At 40.3% G+C, this 17,455-nt stretch overlaps 1 protein-coding gene across 1 annotated transcript; it reads right to left on the bottom strand.

Moving 5' to 3' along the window:
- Positions 1–4,532: 4,532 nt before the first annotated feature.
- Positions 4,533–17,455, bottom strand: arhgap31 (Rho GTPase activating protein 31). The gene is made up of 13 exons (XM_079647476.1): positions 17,435–17,455; positions 16,666–17,078; positions 13,696–13,798; positions 12,985–13,129; positions 11,282–11,364; positions 11,076–11,183; positions 10,818–10,957; positions 10,295–10,502; positions 10,072–10,187; positions 9,923–9,979; positions 9,193–9,837; positions 8,945–9,090; positions 4,533–8,501 (listed from the first exon to the last, which is right to left on the bottom strand). Exons 2-13 carry the CDS (start codon positions 16,763–16,765, stop codon positions 6,540–6,542), a joined length of 3,813 nt encoding a protein of 1,270 aa, XP_079503602.1. The 5' UTR covers positions 16,766–17,078; positions 17,435–17,455; the 3' UTR covers positions 4,533–6,539.

Raw genomic sequence — 17,455 nt, 5'->3', positions numbered from 1 at the left:
GGTATATAACGGTGCATCAAGAGTGTGCATAACTTAAGATATTGATCTAACATGAAAATGAATGAGGAAAAGACACAGTTTGGTGTCCATGACCCATATTGTTCGTGTTGTTAACGAACCAGTGTGCTCATGTTTATTGTTGGTTTTATGAGCAGCAGGTGGGGTGGAAACAAGATAAAAAACTTCTCAACTCAGCCAATATTTTCTTTGAATAAAACATCTTTATTATTAAGCATAACATGTGTTTTTTATGGCAAAACATTAAATCCACAAAATGAAAAAAAAAATGTGCCAAGTCGAATAATACGCAGCATCCTTAAAAAATAAATCCAGTCTTTTAGGCAAAAAGCCTTTGTAGCTATTCTGGTTTTAAATTAATATATCAAGAGTTTATGTTTACATTTTTTACTCAAGTTAAAAAATATGTCTCCTGATCCATGAAACCTCTCCAAAAAAGACCAAAGCAGGAGTTGAGCGTACAGTTCCAGTTTTGTTCGCCCATTTTACGCACCGCCACAGCTGCTCTCTGACTGAAGCTTGGGTTCTCAAAATTACATTTATTATGTTGAATAGGGTTTAAATTATATTTGCTTCCTTGGAATATACTTTTCTAAAGGGAGTAAAAACTCTTAAATTGCGTACAGCACATTATCGGCATCAGTGTGCCTTTTTTTTTGGATCTGAAGTTTCACATGTAAACTTTCATTTAATTGTTCACTTAACCATTTTAACAAAACTCCAATATTTGCATTTGTTAAGATATGGGATTAGACTATTTTGTTAATTGCACCATAGAGCCCCATTTTGCTCACAACGTTCTCTGCAAAGCGCCCTTTATCCATTCAATAGCCCGAGGGTATGCGCCCTGGGGGAGCTTATACGCTCGGTGCTCCAAATGCTCAATTTATTTATTCTTAATTTTGTGCCGATCAATTCATTGAAGCAAAAAGGACTACGGTGTCTTTTTAAAAAGAAGAAAAGGGAATTGTGGACGTAACCTTGACGGAGCTGAGGAGAGGGCTCCCCTGACGCTGGAGAGCCGCTTGAGTCAACAGGCGCCCATCTAGCAGACTCGCCCTTGTCTTTATTCTGGCTAATTTTTTATTTACGGCTTTCTTTGACATGTCTCTTATCTATCAGATTAAAAGAACAGCTTGTAACAAATCAGTCTGCACGATTTACAACAGCATTAAAAGGGGACAAAGGGAGCAGGCAGTCAGTACCTGAGAGTCTGGTAGACGGCGCGGCGCTGCAGCTGATTCGATGGTTTGAAAATACGCACGAAACAAAATACTTGAATCCTGAAAAAGAGCCTTTGTACGTTTCTTTAGAAATCAAGCAATTCTGCATGACAAAGGACAATTAATAAGCCGTCTTTTCACGACCAGCAGCTGGTTTCCCCGTCAAGGAAAGTTGGAAAAAATTCAGACTGAATGCGCGCAAAAGCCCCTTTGCGCGCAGACAGCAACCCAAGGTGACCCATTTGGCACAGTTAAAATAACCAAGCCGAGGTAAAAGCGAGGGAACTGTCAAAAACATTTAAGCTGAAATATCTTGAAATTGCAAATCCCTTTATGTGGAGGGACGCTGCCGATGTGGGTTAGTCGTACAAAGGAGGTGGTTAAGTTGGAGAGGCTTTGGAAACGGACACGTGGCTTCTCAATGAGAGCTCTTTTGGACCCGCGTGGCTTGCTATGGCACTGCACATTCAACTACTTTAAACTTATCTAGCTTAGTAAATGTGTTTAGTAAACCCAACATGTTAACATACCAACTTTAACGAAACAGTTTATAAACTTTTTAACACTTTTGTACACTTTTAAAGAGCTTGTTTACCCACTTTTAAAGGACAAACACCTGCTGCTCCAGGCTTCAAACCTCGCTTGTAAATGCAGAGTAGTGAGTTATTGTTGGAAGAGGGGAGGCTTTTTCTCAAGGGGATGTCTTTTAAACAAGCATTTGTACGTTTAATGCACTTTTATGTAGATATTTTACTACTTTAAGGGGTTTGGAGATGTTTTGTATTTTGCGTACAGCTGTTTTCGCCAGTGAATTGGAAGGATATGAATATAGAAATGGGAGTTTTTTTGTGAATGAATTTACATTTTACAACTGTTTTACTTTTGAAATAACCTCGTGAATAATAGGAATTCTGCTTATAGTGTGTTGCACAAACAGGTACTTTTTACAATATGTTAGTACATACATGTGGTTCATCCAAACTACTCGACAAACATCGATAGATTCGAAACAGTGTAATTTTCTCGATGTGTGTGGTTTTGTTTTTTTAAAGGATTGCGGTTTAAGTGGGCAAAATGGAACAGCAACATGTTTCATTATGGAGTTGTTAGTGGGGACAAAGTGTGTAGTCTACAGGCTGCTGAAGTGGAGGGGAAGGAAACCGCTCGGCACTGCCTTGAACTCCGACTGTTTTCTACTGCAACATTTGAACCCGTTCAGCTGTGTATAATCTGTTTAACAGCTAATCAGTAATGTAAGATGAAGGACTGGCACGCAGCTTCACTTCTCCTCACTTCCCCCCCCCCCCCCCCCCCCTCCTCTTATTGAATATTCAACGCGCGCTCTGCTTGCCTTTTTTTCAGCGTGCTTGAGAAAACGCCTTTTTAATTCTCGGTCCATACACAAGCAGTGTCAAAGGTCGACAAATAATGAACTGCGCAGACATGGAAGTGACCTCTGCAAGCGCAACCACTGCTCCAAAGTGAAGGCTGCTGAATGGGACTTTGGTCCAAATATTTGATGTGACATTTGGATACAATTACAGTGGACTCTTTTTACACTCATCGTTTAACTACTGTTCCCCTCATTCATGCCACATGTGCACGTGCATATCAGACTCAGCCGAGACAACTGGGAACAAGAGGCCCACTGCGTCACTAAGGTAACCAAAACAAACAATTAAATGCATTTAACATACACTCATGACTTATATAAATGAAGGCAGTAATTTCCAAATAGGACTCTCATTTAATATACGTGTAGGTCTAGTTCTTTATTGCACCATGGCTTTACATTAGTAATCTATGTTTAAGGCCCCCCTAAAAACAAACACTTGTAGTGCATCGTGACTCGTTAGTCCTTAATGCATGTGATCTACTGCGTTGTTTAATTGTATTTTATTTTGTTTATGGATTTGGCAAACATCAGACGTGATTTGTGCAGTTTAACACTATGTGGCAGTGATGTACTTTATTGTAGTTTGGCACTACCGAAATCAGGCAACTTTAAGTGGATGTCATTTTGAAAAAGCACGAGAGACGCAAGTGCAAGTTCGTTGGTGAAGAGAAGCTGCACGCACTAATACGCGCGCACAGCTCACGCGCACACGCACGTAGACGCGGAACGTATTGGGCATGGCTCACAAAGCGACAGTGTTTCCATCTGTAGATAAAGACCGATAAACTCTCTTATTTATCACAGTATATTTGCAGTACTTGGAGCACCTAATGTACCCAAAGCACTCTCACTTTCTGCCTGTTTATCTGCAGTTTAGTGGCTCGCTCTGATGTGCAGTGTGGAGCAGGGGCGCCCTCTGGTGGCAACGGGGTGTTAAACAACAACAATAGTTTGGAAATATTTACAACAAAAAGTTGTATTAGTTAAAATAACAATTTCACTTAAAAATACAGTGTGAATTGTAAAGTATCGCTCATAAGAACAAACAAAACATTGCTCTTGGTCCCACCATGTTGGGGCAGTACAGAATCCCATCTGATTTCCAAAGGGCCCCATCACTCTCGGGGCCCCCTTTGAATACTTCTTATCCACACAACGGCGTCACAACCTCTTTTATATATATATGTCCTCTGAGTGAGAGGGTTTCTGAAAGACTGTATTTAAAGTTTCTTTCTGAAAGACTGTATGAAAAGTGTCTTGTTTCTCAGGAAACCGAAAGCATTTCCATCCAAAATCATGATGCAATGACAACATAATGACAGAACCTTTTAGTTATTAACCGTTGGACTAACAAACCAGACACTTTTTTGGCAAAACCTTGAACATGTATGAATTTTGGGACAATTTTTCCATACGTGATTGGTGAAATTGATCAAAGAGAAAGTGGAAAAAAGCGTAGCCCAATATCTAGAATCAGTGCATAAGCTACTATTTATATTGAGGGAGATATAGGAGGAAGAAATGACAACTGTTCAGAGGAAAGTTAGTAACATGAGTTTTTTCTATTGTACAGTAAAGTTGGTTTCACAAAATCGTCAAGCTCATATTTGATGTGATTGTTCAAGAATCTTCATAGTTCTCTTGTTTCTTATCTCTCAGTACTCTCATCTTTGGATTACCAGGTCCTTCAGAGAAGAAGTTTGTGTATATAAGTTTTCAAATGAACCCCCAGAGTAGTCCAAAGAAAACTGTTAAACATCTCCTCATCAAAGTGGAGACCTCAAGTGAAATTAAACAATATCAAATCTTTTTTTTTAGATGTAAGGGTCTGTTAGAATTGTAACTCCTTGTATGTTTTGTAATGTAAGCCATGTTTTAGCAGAACCTCAGACTCATTTGATTTCAGAACATTTTATTCTCTTTACTTTTGGTTGTAACAAAATGCATCAAGTGTCCTATGTACATCACTTCAAAAGCCGACAACAGATAATTACGGCAAACTCTCAAAATTCTCACTTCAGTTCTTTTTCCTATGAATACAGACGCTTTGATCCATCATTTTCAGTATCAACAAGTATACAAAAGTTACAAAGCAAAAATAACAACAACTTGTATCTAATGTCTTAAACCTTTTCCTTATAAAACACCTTAATCATTCATCCAGTCCATCCAAGCTAAAGTATAAAAACACTTTGTCTTCATTTACATCCACATCTTTAGAAAATACTCTGTAGCCTCCTTTAACATTCAGACTGTTATGATCATGGGCCCCAAAGCTAAAAACAACAAATCCCGTGTTTTTTTTAAATCAAAGAAAAGAGGCACAAACCTCGAGATACCGTCATCTGATTTTGACTCAAAACACATGAAATACAGTCAGCGTGCACAAAGTCAAATCCAGTTTAATGTCAGCACAGCAGCATCAGCACAGAATCCTTACTACAATGCTGCTTCTTGTTGTTGTCAAAAAACAAACAACAAATAAAAATGGCCATAACATACAAAGCAATTTCTGAAAATAAAGATACACATGAATTAAAGCTCTTCCATGGGTAAATACCATCTAAATTGAGTTTGCGGTATATACTGTATTTAGAGAAGTCCTTTTAAATATATATATTTCTTAAATCACATTCAGCTTACTGCGGAGCCAATATACAGTATAACGATATGAAGTTTACTTTATATCGTGTGTATGTTAATAAAGGAATAAATAAACACATTTTCATCTACATGTTTAAATTCATGGCTGTTAACCTTTAGCCCTTCATGTTTGAGGGTAAATTCAGTTTGGACATATGTTTCGTCAGCAGGGTTAAGTAAAAACTATTCTCCCGATTTTCATGAAACTCTGTGAAAAGGAGTAGCTTAGGTCAGCATTTTTGAGTGGATTCAAATGTGATAAATGTGGCTTTGGTGAAGTTCTGCACCCCAAGTGCCCTTCCAGTTTAACAAACCTTTTTTTGGGAAAATAGTATAAAAAGTAAAATATAAAATGACATCCAGACATAATAACTTAAAGCTGGGGTAGGTAAGTTTGAGAAACCGGCTCGAGATACACTTTTTGTTATATTCCATGGAATGGTCTTAACATCCCGATAGCAATGAATATCTGAAGTGCTTTGACAAAAAATCCATAAAAAATGTCATCTGTGGAAGCCGTAGTACTGTAAAAAGCACGACCAATCATCTGAGCCGGCCCGGCTAAAATAACTGGATGGCCTACCTGCCTGTCAGCCTTCCATCTGTGCACAAACTTATCTCGTGCCCTCATTGGTCATGTGTGCGTTCGTGTGTGTTGGAGGAGGAGCTCTGTAAGGAAGTGGCAGATTTGTTCCGGTTGTGTATTTTCAAATCCTAGCGCACTCGAGCTGGTTTCTCCAAAATTACCTACCCCACCTTCAAGTCAACTTACTAGCTTCTTCCACAGATTTAAACCACCTCTCATAGTCTTCTTAAGTGGATGGAGTTTTCTTGATGAGAGCTGAGAGACTATGATATGTGGCTGAAACCTTCTGAAAAGCTAGCTAGCACCTTAAGTCTTATGAGTTGATCTGTATAACTGAATATCTTGGACGCTAGGAAACTTCCCTTTTCCCTTTTTTTTGGCATTGTCTGATATTTTCTAAACTCTACAATTAATTGACTTGTCTGCAGCGTAATAGATGATTTAAAAAAAAATGCCATTCCTAGATCTCAATCAAGCTTTCACATACATTATGGCTTCATTCACTCAAATACTTCAGAATCTCTTTTCACAAAGCCCTCAAGAAACGCCTGAATCATAGCAAACAAAATGCCTGTATTAACCTTAGGTTACCATATCATCCTCCTGAGTGTCCTCGTATATACTTTATGTATTTACACACAGCCAGTCTCACAGTCAGTGCTTTCCCCTCCAGTCACTCAATCTGTCTGTGGCTCCTGCTGTCGAATATCATGGACCTCCTCTGCGGCTGGTAGAAGCAGCTGGTTGACGTTTCCAGTCTCTGTCCACTTTTTGGAATAGTCATTTTGTTTTGAAGGGCGACCCCCTCCGGTGTCCTGAAATTCTCCGCCATCTCTTTAGAAAAGACATTCACTGCCGACGTTTCATCCAGGCTCTTGATGGACGAGAGGAGCCTGCTGTCGTCTCCTGAGGGAGGGTAGTCCATGATGGGAAAAGGAGGGCTGAGCAGGATGAGGCTCTGAGGTCTCTGCCTGTTCCTAAAGGACGGCCTCTGATGGATGTTCCCTCTGTTAGGTCTGGGACAGTCCACAAACACTTCCAAACTGGGCGGGTGTCTCCTCCTGATGACCGGCAGCTCTGGAGTAGATGTGGCCTTCGGAGACTCGGCAACAAGTGGGAGTTTTTGGTGTTTGGGTTCAGGCGCTTTATTCTCCAGCTCCTCCTTGAGATCGGACATCACCGGAGCAAGTGCCGCGTTGCTTTTCTCTACGGTCGTCTTCGGACCTTCCTTTTTTGGTTCCTTGGTTTCGTCAAAGCCCTTCTCATGTCTGGAGGGAGGTATCTGACTGTACTGCACCTTTGGAGGGACGACGGGCACGGCTTTGGCCTGGCAGGTTTTGATCATGAAGGCTGTTCGCACCGATGACACGCTCACCGGGGCAGAGTTTCTGCGTAGGGGAGCCTGCCGATCGCTCAGAAACAACTCCAGCTCTGAGGGCAGCCTGCTGGCTACAGATTCAGAGGAGGTCAGTAGTCCTCTCTGACTTGAGGAGAACTCTGGCGAATGACGGTTTTGCTGATTCGAAATGTCTCTGATGCATCGATTCCCAAGGTCCAAATTGAGTGAATACGGTCGGTGTTTCGAATAGCTGTTTTCTTCTCTTTTCTCCGCCTCATAAGACATCTGTCTGTACAACCTCTGAGATGACACTGCGTTCTTCTGTTTTGCTTTTCCTGTGTGAGGTTGTGCTGTGTTACTGCCGTTCACACTGACCCCCGGTGGCAAACACGTCCATTTAGTCTCTGGTTTGCTACTGGTAGTCAGAGGAAAGCTGCCTGAGGGGTGCTCAGTGTTCTTAACAAGTGACTGTTTGATGTTATCAACTGAAGCAGATGAAATGTGAGTTTCCCCCACAGAGCAGAAGGGCGATAGTCGGTTAAAGAACTCCTCCACGTCCGGTGAGTGGAGAGGACTGGTAACCCATAACTTAGTGGAGCTAAAGTCCTCCCAAGACTCAACCAAGTCCAGCTCCTCGGAGTTTCTCCCACTTCTTTCGCCAAGGTTTGGCAGATCCAAAGTCTTACGTTTTTCCTCCAAACACACCGACAGCCTTTGAATCACTTCTGGAATCAAATCTTTCTTTGCTCCATCACAGGAGATTCGTTTCTCTCCTTGAGGAGCTTTGCTTTCTTCTGATTTCTTGTTGGCATCGTCTGCTCCTAAGAAGCCTACAACCGCTGGAGTATCCTCTATCGTCAAAGGATTTACAACTTTATCTGTTTCCTTTAAAATACTTCGACCCTGTTTGGTGTCGTCTTTGCGTAAGGGTGTGATTTTCAGATGTAGCTTCTTCTTTCTCTCATCCAAGAGGTCAGCAGGAGGGGTGATTTGGGTGTTTTTGTGAATGGAAATGTCTGACCCTGAGGGCTGTTTCTGTGCGGAGTGTCCGGTGGCGATTACACGGTCGCTCAAAGAGGTATTTGAAGACTGCTCCCTGAATAACAAAGACAGAGACGGAGAGCTGCGGCTTCGCTTTGACTTAACATCCATTGTTAACCTGGTGCCCTCAAACGTGCCCTTGGAGCTGAACATGGGGTTAAAGGTCTCGTCCAGCAGGTCGATCTCAGGTTCGGTTATCTTCAGTTCCTGTTTGAGGTCAGTCCACGGCTGTTTCCCAGTAGAAGATCCCTTATCCTGAGATAGAAACCAGACAGAAAGGATTACAACAGTGATTCTAAGGCTGGCACTAACTATTGTTTTCATTCATGCTTTTATCGGTTAGCTGTTTGTTTTATAAAATGTCAGAAAATGGTAAAAAAAATAAAATGAAATTCAGTGTTTTCAAAAACTTTAAACGATAAGAAACCAGAACATTCCAACAAAAGAAGCTTGAATAAGAGTATTTGGATTTTCTTTTCTTAAAAAAACCGACTTCAAGATATTCAAAATAGTTGTTCATTAATATACAGCTTACAACTAATTGAGTTAATCTTTGTAAATCTAAACCAAATAAATATAATATGTGAGTTTGAGCCAAAGTATGACTCTGGTATCCCTGTTAAACCTAACTGTAATTTGTTGATCAAATCCACTGCAGACTTCTGCTTAAGTTAAGCACAACTACCTCCAGGACTTACCAGTTGGATGGTCGTCAGCTGGTTGTCCTCTTTCCCAGGAGAGGGCGCTGCGTCTTTGCCGTCCCTTGCATTAGCCGGGGATGCTGCTTCAAGTACAGAAGTATTCATCCCTCTTTGACCTTGTTTAACCACTTCTTTGCTTGCATCTGAGTTTTTCAAAGAACACAACATTATTTACACATGTAGCATTTGATTTCAATGTCACATAACAAGCCTTTATGAAATGTGATAATGGAAGATGTCCTCACCCTTTGGAGGGACCCTGGATATCGGTTCGGCTTTCTTTTTCCGCTCCATTCCTTCCTGCTTCCTTGGTTCCAGCAGAGGGAACGTGTTGCTCTTTCCACTGTTGCTGCTCTGCTCTGAGCTCTCCTTGAAGGGTTTCAGAGTAGCTGCTTTGTCCTTGGCGTGGCTCCTGCACGGCGTGCTGTTGGAGCTGATAACAGCCGACACACGCAGAGGTACAGACACGGCAAAAGGCTCAGATATGTTGACGGCCCTGCGCTGATGCCTCGGAGAAGACTCCAGCGGGAAGAAGCTTCCTGGGAAGGAGGGCCGAGAGGAGCTGTTTTGGGATGAGCCCGAGTACAACATCCGCCTGCTTTTCGGCGAGGTGGGCTTGTATCCACTGACTTCATCACCTTTGTAAACCTTCAGTTGCTCTGGAAGTGTTTTTTGGGGGGGTGCAGAGGAACCTGTTGACCCTTTTTGGTAAATTCTTGAGCTCCAGCCGCCTGTTGCCCCGTCAGATTTTGTCTCCTTATACTCCCAGCTCTGGTCATGTTCGCTCAGGTCATAGAGCAAGTCAGATCCCAGCGTTCTGGATTTCACATCCTGACCAAAAAGGCTGCCGGATCCACCAGCTGGGCTGTTGTTTCCTGTTCTGTCATCATCTGCATGGTAAAAATAACATTAGATGTTACAATACAGCATGGAAGTTGCTCTGTGTTTCTATAAAGCATAGGGTTTTAGCCCCACCTGTTGGTAAGGAGCATAAGGACTCCATGCTCCTGGATGGACGAAGAGCTGCCTTTTCTGTAGGAGAGAATAATATGAATACAGTCTGACTGAACATAAGGTTATGGAGGCTGTACATCTGTTTAAAACCCTCCTCTGGGAGAACTTACCGGTCCCTTGTGTTCTTATGAACACACTTCCATTCCGGCTCAGTTTTCCCCTTTCCACAGACTTTCCCAAGTTGAAGATGGACTTCCATTTCTTGGATTTCCCAGAAAACTTTCTCCTTTAAGACAAAGAGATTAAGACATTCCACAGATTGTTCTGACCGTAATACATATAAAGTACTTACATCATCTCTCAATGGATGGACTGAACATAAATGTGTCATACTTGCTGTCTGATATGTCTATGACGGTGTGGTAGAGCGTGGCAGTGCTGGTGTTAGGCAGGCTGTTCTCTCGCTGACGTTCTCTGTGCACCGGGTGGTTTGGACCCAAGGAGCGGGCCTGGGCTTCTTCCAGGCTCATCAGCTTCATCGGCCCACACTGGCCGCTGATTGGGAGCGTGGCGTAGGTCTCCTCACACTTCAAACTTGGTCCTGGAGAATCAGAATCAGAAGACCTTTATTAGTCCCACAGAGGGCAAATGTACATTGTTACAGCAGAAAAGAGCCAAAGACAGCTTTACAGTATGTTACCTAAGAAGCATGCATACAAAAAAAAATTATAATAAAAGTTACACAATTTACAAAATACACATCCAGTAACAGTTCTGAGGATATAGCAGCCAGGCATATTGCTCAGTTATTAACGGAAAAATAAGTACAATAAATCAGTCTTTTCATGGATGATCAGGCCCTAGAAATATCGCGTAAATGCATTTGTATTTAGTTTGATTTGGTTGAATGTCATACCTTCTTTGGGTTTTATTTGGGCCGAACCGCTGAAGATCTCCTCTCTGTGGTTCAGAATAAACTCAACCACTGACTGTTGTATCCGCACCTCTTGGAAGGCCATGTCTCCATTAGTACCTGACGCCTCAATGTCTTTAGATCTGACAAAATAAGAGATAAAAACAAGAATGAATTCAAGTATGAATACCTTAACCTAAAGGAGTAAAACAATTATTTACAAGATTCATATATAAAGTTCAGCAGGCAGGCTAAACCCACCTTAATAGGTTTGGAGCCCACACCAGGGCCAGGTTACGGGTATGCATGTTTGTTGTCGTACTTAAGGTGGCAAGGTGGGCCAGGTGTTTAGTAAGGTACTCCAGAGTCCTGACGGGGATCACAAACACATTTATTACAGCATTATAATAATATTTACAAGCCAGTTGTGAAATATTCTTTATGGATGAGAGTTTAAAGAAGTTCACCTGAAGTGAGGTGTCGGCAGTTCTTTGATGACCCCCTGAATGTGTAGAAGTCTCTCATTGTCCCCCTGAACCAGGACGGTTTTCTGCATGTAGAACAGACAGAAAGAAACCACATACTGATGAACTGAGAGGTAAAGCTATCATGCATCCCAACCAACACAAATGCAAGCAAACCAATGTGTGGTTGAGGTGTTTGAACAGTAAAGTAAACATGAGGATGTCAACATTTGAAGTTGTTAAAACGTCTCATGGCTGCATAAACCACCATAATGTTTTTTTTATCCATAATATAAACAACATCACATCATTGAATTGAACAGATTCTGCTCAATGCTCATGTTGTTAAGAAGTCCTTCCTTTCCAAGGAAAATTGGGTTTTGGTATGTTTTTATTTGACTTTTCCTGAAACGCTCCTGGAGTGTTCAGGCCAGGGCAGCACAAGATGTATGAATGCCAAGGTATGCTAATAGCCCGTCAAGGTACACAGAAAGCTACTCAGAGAGCATGAACCAGGCCTCACAGTTTGGGTTCCCTTCTCTCCTGCTCCCCTCTAAAGTATGTTTCACATCTGCAGCTCATCCGGAAAATGCTTTGCTTTAGTTCTAAATGTAGAAACTGTTTCCCTGCAGATGTGGCCATACTCATGGACATATCTTTCAAGCTCTGTGGTTGCCATTGATTTCATATTTGGAAAATATATCTGAGATGTGACCAGCGATGGAATGGTGCATTCTGTGGCTATTTTTTCCTGACGGCCGGAAATACTAGTTGTGTTGTCATTGTCTATATTGTCGCTGTATTGTATAATTAATTGTATCATTATTTGTTTGTTTTACTTTGATGTGGGCTTATTATTTTTATTTTATTTATTTATTTATTTATTTATTTATTTATTTATTTATTTATTTATTTATTTATTTATTTATTTATTTATTTATTTATTTATTTTTTTCGTTTCATGTTTATTTTCATTTTCATGGCTCTGTTGTTTAAGTTATATTGAGAAGCATCTTGTTTTTTTTTTTATAAATGTTTTTGGTTTCGTCAGTGTGGGCATGTGCGGGTGGAGGGAGGGAGGGGGGAGTGTAGTGAGTGTACTGTGATATTACGATATATGAAATGGCATCGATTATTGTACACTATAGTGAAATAAAAAGACTTGTAAAAAAAAAAAAAAAAAGATGTGGCCATACAGTTTGATATCTAAATTCTGACCTGGTCTCCTTATACTCTTGATGTTAAGGTCTTTCTTGAATGCAAAGCTTAAATCCCCCTTTGATGAAACTGATAATAATTGTGTTATTTGTGATGAGTTTGTGCAGGAACATCTTTTCATGATTATGGGCAGCATAACTGCTCCTTTTAATAGCAAGGAAGATTTCATTACAAAGATAATACAATTGTGTTTAATTAAGTAATGCAATATGTTATTTTCTTGCAGTTCAGAAGACATCTGCTAATAGTACCGTGTTCTCCAGGGAAGAGATGAAAACAAGACCGAGAGATGAGCTCACACTCATGGAGAATGATAATAAATAAGATCTTCATAGCACTAACTAAAAGATACTGAAGGACTTTGTGGAAAAAAAAATGGCGTAGGATTTTGGGGTTGGCTTTCGATCTGCTACTAATTACTGTTTGTAAAACATACGACACACACACAAGATTCTTTGGGGCTGTGCGTGTGAACTGAATGTACTTACAGTGAATTTGCTGTATAGCTCGTATGTGAGCAGAGGATTGGGGAGCTCCCTGAAGAACAGCTTACATAAGGAACCCACACAGTGGATGTCCTGGAGGTACACTTCCTCTGTGAGGTCAGGGCACGCCTCGCAGCAGAATTCCTGCCTGCAGACACACACACACACACACACACACACACACACACACACACACACACACACACACACACACACACACACACACACACACACACACACACACACACACACACACACACACACACACACACACACACACACACACACACACACACACACACACACACACACACACACACACACACACACACACACACACACACACACACACACACACAGGGTTAGCTGAATGCTTTGATTGTTAACACCCCTGCTAACTTTTGCCGCAGTACGCGTCTTGTTAGATTGAAGTGTATCCAGTCGACTTTAAAAGAAAACAAGCTATGAGAAATCAATAATTAATAAATGAATGATTTTATGACTGTTCATTCAGCCTGCATGGATAAAAAGAAAGAGCTGGACTAACACTTATTTTATGGACTTGTTTAGGGTAATATTTAATTTATCTTAGAAGTATTTTGTACTGAATAATTGGAGCAAACTGAATGTATTCATCGGTAATTATAAGGAATGAAATGCTTAAAAAAATTATATTTTCTATAAGGTGAGGTTCCTTCAAAAGCATCGCTGTACCTGAGGTGCTGGATATTTGAGGTGACCCCCGACAGTCTGTAGATCCCGTCCACAATCCCATGTTCCTCGATAAACTCTGCACATTTCTTCAGAACCTGAGGAACTAAAGTTGAGAAACTGTGTTAGTCATATACTTTTATACTGGGCTTGATGGTCCCATTAAAGCATAAAAGCAGGAGAGGGAACTGTGAATGTAATGTGTCAGCGGGAACAATGCACACAGGGCTGACTTCATGGTATAGCGTTTGTTCCACTATGTCTGTTTTCTATTCCTTAGAGCCGCTGATTGTAGGTGGACTTTGACAGGAAGTTAAAAATGGTTTGTTTGTTTCAGAGGAAGGCTGACACACCCAGTCCTTGTAGCTGGTATTACTTACGACATTTCCTCTAATAGAAAACGGCTTTTGAAATGTTATCACTGACCTACACAGCTTTCCAAACAACAGTACATCACTTTCTGTACACAAGTGTTTTTACCTGCCTTTTTCAAACATAAAATGGGAACTGAGCTAACTGTGGTTTTACAGCTAAATCACATGCTCCGTTTCAGTGTGACCATAACTTCCTTTAAGCTAATACTAGAAATAGCAAATGGTTGCAAAAAAAAAGTTGATAACGGAACTTAATGTGGTTTATTTTTGATATAGTTTTGATACATGCTTTGACACAAAAACATGTTTTTAAGATACAGTTATGTTGAGTGAGAGAACGGATTGGTACGACAGGAAATCACATATTGATTTATCCTCCGTTAAAATGTATGTTATTTAAGTAAAACTCTTTTTTTTAAATAAAGAATAACTAGGTCCAATTGCTTTGAATACAAAAACAGTCTAAATTAATTTAAAACAGTGCGTAATAGGTGGTAATGAAATATGTGCCAGTCGAGGTTTAAAAAACATAGTGCTTGATATTCACATGTGAAAAATCAAAGTTAATTATGACGTGTCTGTCTTAAGTATTTTAATAACAAAGTTCCATAAGCTGCCTTGCATTTCTAAACCTGTAACATTTGAACACTTCTGACTTCCACGTCACAGATCTGGCTCCATAACAAATTCATCCTACATAAAATTAAATAAGAATTTTGGCAATGGTTGATCTCACAGTAATCATGGCAGACACCAGGAATCTGCCATTTACATTCTCATCTATCTGACTTAATTGGACTTCCAGTGACATGCCTGTGGTCAAATATAACTGTGGAGCCTTCATTTAGCGCCTCTCCGTCTCTGCTTTTAGTAAACTAAAAACAACTTTTTGGAGATACTTTATGAACACATGAAACGAAACGTGTCACAAGGAAAATGTCATGGTACCATTTGATTCAGAGTGTTTGTTCCTACAGTAATGTTAAATGTTATTTTAAACGAAGAAACTGCAGCTGCTGCTCAGTGGTTGACTTTACAAAAACTCTGAGCAGCGCTGCAGTGTTTGTTTTGGTCAGGGTTTATAAAAATGTTATATGCAAACATTGTTTGTTGACTGAAACACCTTTAAAAGTTCAGGGCCAGATTATCAAACCTTGTCAAGAAGATTGTCGTGAAAAGATTAAGCGTGTATATTTCCTCTAGATGACTCATGTATCTTTATATAGCCTATGGGCAACTGGTGATTTTGAGTTTTCTGAAAAAGCAGTTTTACAATGTTAACATGAAATGAATGTTATGAAACAACCTCAGATATCCATGAGAACGATTGTGTGTCTGTGTGTGACAGGAAGTGAGGGTCTTATACCCTTTATCACATCCAAGCAGGACTCCATCGCTTGTTATTATATCAGATAACAATGTTCAATCTCTTGAAAGTAAAGGTTGAAGATATTCTCTCTTTTAAAAGATTTCTCTCACAAATCACTATATGTTGTGAGTATATCAGCATGCAACTCATTATTAGTTGTGAAATGGGGTTTGAGATTAAGGGGGACTTTCTGCGCAGCTGGAAATTGGATTCTAACACTTAACACATGTGGGCATCATGTACAATTTACCTTCTCACATATAATGTTAATAAGGAAATAAAAAGAGGCTTGATAGTCACTGTATCCTGATTTAAAGTGTCTGTGTATAATTGAATATAAATGGTGAAACGTAGAGTTAAAAGTCTCATGACTACAAAGGAGTCCATTTATAATGTCTACATTGTGTCTCTGTCACTTTGTCTGGAGCTTCCATCAGTATTCATATCAGTGAGAAAGTGAGGCACTAACAATCTAAAAACACAATATGTCTGCTCCACATCCATGACTCAAACCTCCTCCCTCACTTCCTGCATGATGCTCCGCCTCACAGAGCGTCCACTGTAACAGGTCTTCCTTAAAGTTCACATACCTGCACGTGGGAAACTTCACCTTTCCAACAAATCAATGTGTGGCCAATAATAAAATCACAGCAGACAGTTTTGTCAACATATGATCAGAATAATTAAGAGGAATTATAGAAAATCATCCTGTCAAACAAACGTGGCCACATTTGAGTATTTTTATACATTTATTTTTCTCGTCTGTTTTTGTCTCGACTCGTAATTTTCTCCCATCACCGCCCAGTCTCGTATCAAACCCAAAACTATCCATAGGAGCTAAAGTCACCGTAGGAAATTGATGCCAAAAAATGTCTGAGCCACACCCAAATTCACAAATGACCCTTTAATACAGCCAATGTGTTGATGAATGGCCTTACTACGGTAAATGTAAAACACATGTATACCTGATATTCATTGATGTAGTCTTTGAACAAAGACAGTATTTGTTATATAAAGACACTGTTTGAACTTTTCTGTCTTAAAGATGTATATGGATAAGGTTATAATGGGTTTACTTATCTAGGAAATGACTAATAAACCTCTTTATTTAGTATAAGTGGGATGCTGTACGTACAAGTAAAGTGATACATTAAATACATGTTTATTTGATGGTAGTCACTAAAAATTGAGTGTTGGATGTCAAAGAAAACAACATAAAAAAAAGTTTACCATCCTGCCCGGAGTTCTGGAGATGTTCTATCAGGTCACAGCCGAACACATTTTCACTTCCTTTCTTTTTGGACTTCTGCTTAGTCCCTTTATTCTTCATGTGGCTCCAGTTAGTAGTCCCGAAGTTTAAAACAAACAGATCCTTGGAGGAACGTCGATCGATCCATATGACCCCATAAGAGAGAGGTTGAGTTCTTAGGTCAAAAAAGCAGCCACAAATCTCAGCAATCGGCTCCCAAAACGCTGCATCCGCTCACATTCTGACTAACCACACTGTTGGAGGCTGAGAGCAGAAGTGACGTCACATTTTGAACTTTAAGTCCTTTTTAGTTTGGCATAACTTGGAGTGATGATCAAAGAAAAGGCATGGTGTGAGAGTAGCTTGCCTGGGACGTGGCAGTCCGCTGCTTTATCTGTGAAGGATTTGCAGAAACAGCATTAGAATCGCTTGGTTTCCTGTTGTTCTTTCACCCCCAGCCAGTCTCTCTCTGCTCGTTTTTTTATCTCCTCCTCTTTTCCTTCATTCCACACAGGCTCCCCTTTTCACTGGCTTCTCTGAGGAAGCATATGAAGAGAGGCAAATCCCCTCAGGAACATTACTTTTGATTTATAATCTGATTTTCGACCTGGCATTTTTAAATATGAGATGTTTAGAGATGGACTCGTGGCAGTGGAGTGACAGGGATTTTTAAATAAATGTTGAGGGAAGTGAGGTGAGGGGAGGAGAACAGCTGACTTCTGTTTCTCTCCTGGTTTAGGAATTACTGACCTCTTTTATCCAGTTTTTTTT

The sequence above is a fragment of the Notothenia rossii genome (assembly GCF_949606895.1).
Source record: "Notothenia rossii genome assembly, chromosome: 9".
NCBI lineage: Eukaryota > Metazoa > Chordata > Actinopteri > Perciformes > Nototheniidae > Notothenia > Notothenia rossii.
The sequence above is the reverse complement of the archived record's forward strand: the minus strand, read 5'-3'. Positions and strand labels throughout refer to the sequence as shown.

Excerpts from the sequence above, each read along its gene's own strand:
- arhgap31 (XM_079647476.1), bottom strand. The coding sequence starts at position 16,765 with ATGAAGAATAAAGGGACTAAGCAGAAGTCCAAAAAGAAAGGAAGTGAA. Across the intron at positions 10,503-10,817 it reads CCAAATAAAACCCAAAGAAG|GACCAAGTTTGAAGTGTGAG; the intron begins GTATGACATTCA and ends CTGATTCTCCAG. Across the intron at positions 8,502-8,944 it reads AGCTGACGACCATCCAACTG|GATAAGGGATCTTCTACTGG; the intron begins GTAAGTCCTGGA and ends TTTCTATCTCAG.